Source organism: Dipodomys ordii, unplaced genomic scaffold (genome assembly GCF_000151885.1).
Source record: "Dipodomys ordii isolate 6190 unplaced genomic scaffold, Dord_2.0 Scaffold146, whole genome shotgun sequence".
In the NCBI taxonomy this organism is placed as follows: domain Eukaryota; kingdom Metazoa; phylum Chordata; class Mammalia; order Rodentia; family Heteromyidae; genus Dipodomys; species Dipodomys ordii.
Window position 1 is genome coordinate 1,982,581 of NW_012267362.1, and position 6,097 is coordinate 1,988,677.

At 44.5% G+C, this 6,097-nt stretch overlaps 1 protein-coding gene across 1 annotated transcript in view; it reads right to left on the reverse strand.

Moving 5' to 3' along the window:
* Window positions 1-972, reverse strand: part of Kiaa1324 (KIAA1324 ortholog) — a 47,234-nt gene extending 46,262 nt beyond the window's left edge. The window contains exon 1 of the mRNA XM_013031856.1: window positions 812-972. Coding sequence (XP_012887310.1) covers window positions 812-972 — 161 coding nt within the window. The remainder of the gene's footprint in view (window positions 1-811) is intronic.
* Between the last annotated feature and the right edge of the window lie 5,125 nt (window positions 973-6,097).

Below are 6,097 nucleotides of genomic sequence, written 5' to 3' on the forward strand. Positions count from 1 at the left end.
TAGATAGATAGATAGATAGATAGATAGATAGATAGATAGATAGATAGATAGATAGATAGATAGATAGATAGATAGATAGATAGATAGATGTTATTTGAAGATGACAGTCCCAACTGGGACTGAATTTGAATTCCAACCTTGCCAGTTGTAAGCTAGTTATCAAAGATAGATTGCTAATCTCACAAAACCCCTGGTTTCCCATTGCTACAATGAGGGCCCTTAACCTATTTCATCAGGCTGCTGTACAGATTGAAAAAAATTAATATGTGTAAAGCACCCAGAATGACACCCGACATATAAAAGACACCTTTTATATTTTATATGTCACATTTTATAAAAGACTGAGCTTTTCAATTACTGGCAAAAATCTCCATCTGTGCTGCAAATATTTCTGGTCACCAGAGTCCGAAGGGGTTTATAAGATCTCAGCCACCCCCAGCCCAAGCACATAAACTCAGAGTGAGGATTCCCAGTTTTAAAAGTTCAGCACCCAAACCAGGAAGACACCTGTCACATCCTACATCTTGTTCCACTCAAGTTGAGAAAGGTTATTGTCTGATGCAAAATTCCAATTGGGTTGTACTTTTCATAGACTAGACCATTAACGCTTGTACCTCACTCAGATCCACTGGACTCTACGAATCCATGATTTTCTCCCCTACAACTGCCTGCTCGCTACTGGTAGTCCCATGGAGCACTGGCTACTATCCACCTTCCCACATGGTCCCTGCCAGCCTGAGGACTATCCAGGGTGTGTGTGTGTGTGTGTGTGTGTGTGTGTGTGTGTGTGCGTGCGCACGCACAGACTCACAACGTGCAATTCTCCGCAGACTCAGTGGCGCTGTCATCCATCTCCATGTTGGCTGAGAGGCTGGCAAAGCCATGTGGCAGCTCATCCCATTCATCAAACCGGATGCCGGTGCCCAGGGAGTAGCGGCCTTCAGCACACGGCTTGCAGGACTGATCCTTCATATCCAGAAACTCTCCGGCGTTGCAAGAGAAGGCTAGACAGCAGGACAAGGACAAGGGAGGGGTGGAGAGGTCACAAGTGATGGGGCTGAGGGTACTCTACAGGGAAGAGGTCGGGGTGGGGACCTGGGGTCCTGGCACATTTTAAGGATGTTCAGAAAGTCCTGGGGTAGCAAGTAGATTTGTGGTTGCCAGGGGCTGAGGGCAGGGCCTGGATAGTTAAAAGGTTCAGAAATATACAGTGTTGATGGCTGCATGCATAATCTAAAAGCTACTGACATTTGCGCTGTAAAGGGTAAAAGTTTTGGCATGTAAACTGTGTCTCAACAAAGCTGTTGTTTAAAAATAAATAAATAAATTAGAGCCACCTTCCTGACTGCAGTCAGATCGGCAGCCCCTGGGAGTGACACACAGTGCATTTTAAAGGCTTCTCTGCAGAATTTTCACCTTCTCTGATTTCCTTTCCAAGAACAAAATCATCCCAATGTTGCCTAATAGCTGATTGTGAATGCTGAGTAGAGACTGCAGAAAAATTCACAGGCAAAGAAGAAAATAAATGTGTATATTCATACAGCTAGAATTGCTTACACTCTCTCCATGAACAAGATTTAATTTTTTTTTAATAAAAGAAGCAGAAGCTGGTGGCTCATGCCTGTTAACCTACTCAGGAGGCTAAGATCTAAGGATTCTGGTTTGAAGCCAGCCCAGGCAGATAAAGCTATAAGATTCTTCTATCTAATTAACCAGCAAAAAAAGCAAGAAGTGGAGGTGTGGCTCAAGTGGTAGAGCACCAGCTTTGAGTAAAAAAGTCAAGCAAGAATTTGAGATCCTGAGCCCCTGTACTTGCAAATAAAAGAAAGAGAAAGAGAGAGAGAAAGGAAGGAAGGAAGGGAGGGAGGAAGGAAGGGAGGAAGGAAGGAAGGAAGGAAGGAAGGAGAGAGAAAAGAAAAGAAGAGAGAAGCCAGGTACTAGTGTCACACATGTAATCCTAATTACTTAGAAGGCTGAGCTCTGAAGATCATGGTTTGAAGCTAGCCAGGGCAGGAAAGTCCATGAGATTTTTTAGTTATTTATTTTGCCAGTTCTGGGGTTTGAACTCAGGGCCTGTGCACTGTCCCTGAGCTTCTTTTGCTCAAGGCTAGCACTCTACCATTTAAGCCACATTTCCACTTCTGGCTTTTGCTGTTTATGTGGTTCTGAGGAATTGAACCCAGGGCTTCCTGCATAATAGGCAAGCACTCTACCACTAGATCACATTCCCAGCCATGAAACTCTTATCTCTAGTTACAGCTAAAATACAGAAGCAGAGCTGTGGCTCAACTGGTAGAGTATTAGCCTTGAATAAAAAAGCTTAAGGGAGCCAGGAGCTGGTGGCTCAGGCCTGTAATCCTAGCTACTCAGGAGGCTGAGATCTGAGGATCATGGTTCAAAGGTAGCCCAGGAAATACATAAAAGTCCCCTTGAGACACTTAACTCTAATTTACCACTGAAAAACCAGAAGTGCTAGCCTTGAGTGCAAGAGTTCAAGGATAGCACCCAGGCCCTGAGTTAAAATCCCACAACTGACAAAATAAATGCTTAGGGGTAGCACCCTGAATTCAGTCCCCTGAATTCAAGCCCCAGAACTAGCATTTTGAAAAAGCCAGAGAGAGAAGGAAAGAGAAGAGTCAGACACCCAGTTTGCATCCATGAAAAACATTTCTGTACCAAATTTTGAAAGAATTAGGGATGGAGACAAGGAGAAAGCTCTGACTTCCTATTGCAGCTGCTGTATGAGGCAGAGATAGCTGGCATGGCAGGAGACTTAGGAGAGAGGCTGATGCTGAGTGTCAGGGAGAAGCCCTGGGGCAGGAAGGCTGCTTACAGCACTCGGTGCCCTTGACAGGGTCGGGGAGGCTGGTACACAGGCCTGGGGTGTGTGGCACAGCGACTCTCCACCTGGAACCTGTGCTGTCACACGCTGTATACTCGTAGTGGTACTCCGACTGCAAGGGAGAAAAAGGGTGTTAGCATGATTAGACACTGATAGTTACCTGCCCAGCACAAGGGAACCAACACTCATCATCGCGGGATGACCCTGAGGGCAAAATTCTGGCTAGGAGCAACACATCAAAATTGCCCAAATGATCACAAAGCCCAGAGGACAACTTATAATCATTGGATCATTTCTTTCCACCGGGATGTGTGTGTGTGTGTGTGTGTGTGTGTGTGTGTGTGTCTTTACTGTTGTACATAAACAATGTCCTATGGAGAAGCAACAGCAGAAGGTCACTAAAGATTAGACTAAACCCAGCACCAGTGGCTCATGCCTGTAATCCTAGCTACGCAGGAGGCTGAGATCTGAGGATCACAGTTCAAAGCCAGCCTGGGCAGGGAAGTCCGTGAGACTCTTATCTCCAATAAACCACTAAAAAACCAGAAGTGGTGCTGTGGTGCTCTACTCAACCAGTAGAGTGCTCGCTTTGAGCTGAAGAGCACAGGGACAGTGCCCAAGTCTGGAGTTCAAGACCCATGACAGACAAAAAAAAAAAATTACTATCAAAAAGTCAGAAATTTACTACCAAAAAGTCCAAGTGATACAGCACTAACCTTGAGCACAAAAACTCAGGGACAGAACTCAGATCCTACATTCAAGCTGAAAGAAAGAAAGAAAAGAAAAGAAAAGAAAGAAAGAAAGAAGGAAGGAAGGAAGGAAGGAAGGAAGGAAGGAAGGAAGGAAGGAAGGAAGGAAGGGAGGGAGGGAGGGAGGGAGGGACAGAGAGAGGGAAGGAAGCCGGGCACTAGTGGCTCACGCCTGTAATCCTAGCTACTCAGGAGGCTGAGATCTGAGGATCATGGTTCAAAGCCAGCCCTGGCAGGAAAGGCTGTAAACCTCATCTCCAATAAAACACCAGAAAACTGGAAGTGACGCTGTGGCTAAAGTGGTAGAGTGCTAGCCTTGAGCTAAAGAGCTGAGGGACAGCGCTCAGGCCCAGAGTTCAAGCCCCATGACTGGGAAAACAAAAAAAAAAAGGGGGGGGAGGAAGAGAGGTAGGGAAGGAAAAAAAAGGAGAAACCAGGAGCTGATGACTCATGCCTATAATCCTAGCTACCTAAAAGGCTAATATCTGAAGATTGTGGTTCCAATCCAGTTTAGCTAGGAAAATCTGTGAGACTCTTGTCTCCAATTAATCAGCAAAAAGCCAGAAGTGGGTGTCTTATGAAAGGAGAAAAGTTAGTATTCCCCTGGACAAAGATGGAAGAGGCCCTTGAGTCTGACAATATGCATATGGTTAAGGCATTGCACCTACTTTATGGCATCTAACCATTGCTTTCCATCTCACCCCAGATAGAGCGGCCACAATCAAGAAGACAAATAGCAACAAATGTTGGCAAGGATGCAGCCAAAAGGGAACCCTCATACACTGTTGTGAATGTAAGCTTGTTTAGCCACTCTGGAAAGCAGCATAGAGGTTCCTCAAGAAACTAAACACAGAGGTAACCGATGACCCAGCAATCTCACTATACAAAGCCACACTAAAGCCACCAGCACAACCATGTTCATTGCAGCACTATTTACCATAACTAAGATACTGAATCAGTCCAGATGTCCCTCAATGGATGAATAGATCAAGGAAATGTTATATATATATATTACATATATATAATGGATTTTTTCTCATCTATTAGAAAGAATACTATTGTGCAATTCAAAAAGAAATGGAAAGACTTAGAAAAAAATTGTTTTAAGTGAAATAAGTCAGACAGACCCAGAGAAACAATGGTTGCATGGTTTCCCTCATTTGTGGTAGATAGAATGTTCCTATAAATCTATAAGTAAACAGAATGGGCGGTATGCAAGTGGTTACAAATGAATTCACTGAAGTATAGTAGAGTCCTCAAATAGTATAATCTTTTAGAAAGACTAGGTCAAAGCCCAACAAAATCAACACCAGGAAATAGGTACATGGCAAGAAGGGGGTGGAGCCAAGGGGAGAAGAGTAGACTTATGAAGGTGGAAAGGGGAAGAGACTGTAGTTAAGAATTCATTGCAGATAGTACAAAATTAAGACAGGGAAGGGAGTGGGTGAGAATGCTGAAGAGGATGATTGTGATCAAGATGCATTTGTATTCATAAACTGCTTTGTTATATGGCACCTCCTTTGTACAACTATTTAACAATAATTTTAAAAAAATTTAAGCCCAAAGTGGTGCTGTGCTCAAAGTGATAGAGCTCTAAACTTGAGCAAAAAGGCTAAGGAGCAGTGCCCAGCCCTGAGGTTCAAAAGCCCTAGTACTGGAAAATGCACCCCACCCCCCACCATACACACACATAGTCTAGAAAAGATTTGTTTTTTCTTGTCTCAAACTATAGAAGTTATGAGCAAGGATGTTCTCAACAGAAGGACACTAAATAAAGGGCTGATCCACAAAACGCATACATAGAAGCCAGGTGCCAATGGCTCACACCTGTAATCCTAGCTACTCAGGAGGCTGAGATCTGAGGATCATGGTTCAAAGCCAGCCCAGGCAGAAAAGTCTGTGCAACTTTTTTTTTTGGTCAGTCGTGGGGCTTGAACTCTGGTCCTGAGTGCTGTCCCTCAGCTCTTCAGCTCAAGGCGAGCGCTCTACCACTTGAGCTACAGCGCCACTGTCTGTGCAACTTTTATCTCCAATAAACCACTAGAAAACTGGAAGTGGCGCTGTGGCTCAAGTGGTAGAGTGCTTGCCATGAGCTGAAGAGTGAAGGGACCGTGCCCAAGCCCAGAGTTCAAGCCCCACGATTGACAAAAATAAAAACAAAAAACACATACATGGAATGTCACACAAGTGGTTCTTCCAGTTGTTCTCCCCCCCCCTCCGAGCCCCTCCCCCTGTCCCCACCACCACCTCTCTGCTGAGAAAGACTACAAACCCAGGCTTGCTTCATGAAAATGTCCTATTGAGGCCAGGTGTGGAGGCATTCATCACCTGCACCTGTTCATGCTCAATTTCTCTGTGCAAATGGCCACTCACCACTCAGTTGCCTTAGCTGAACTAGAATAAATTAACTAGAAAACAACAACACAGCCAAATCGAGCATTAACAACAACAAAACTCCACTCAGAAGAAAGCAGTTTTAAGCATTCCGAGCTCTTCCAAATCTTGT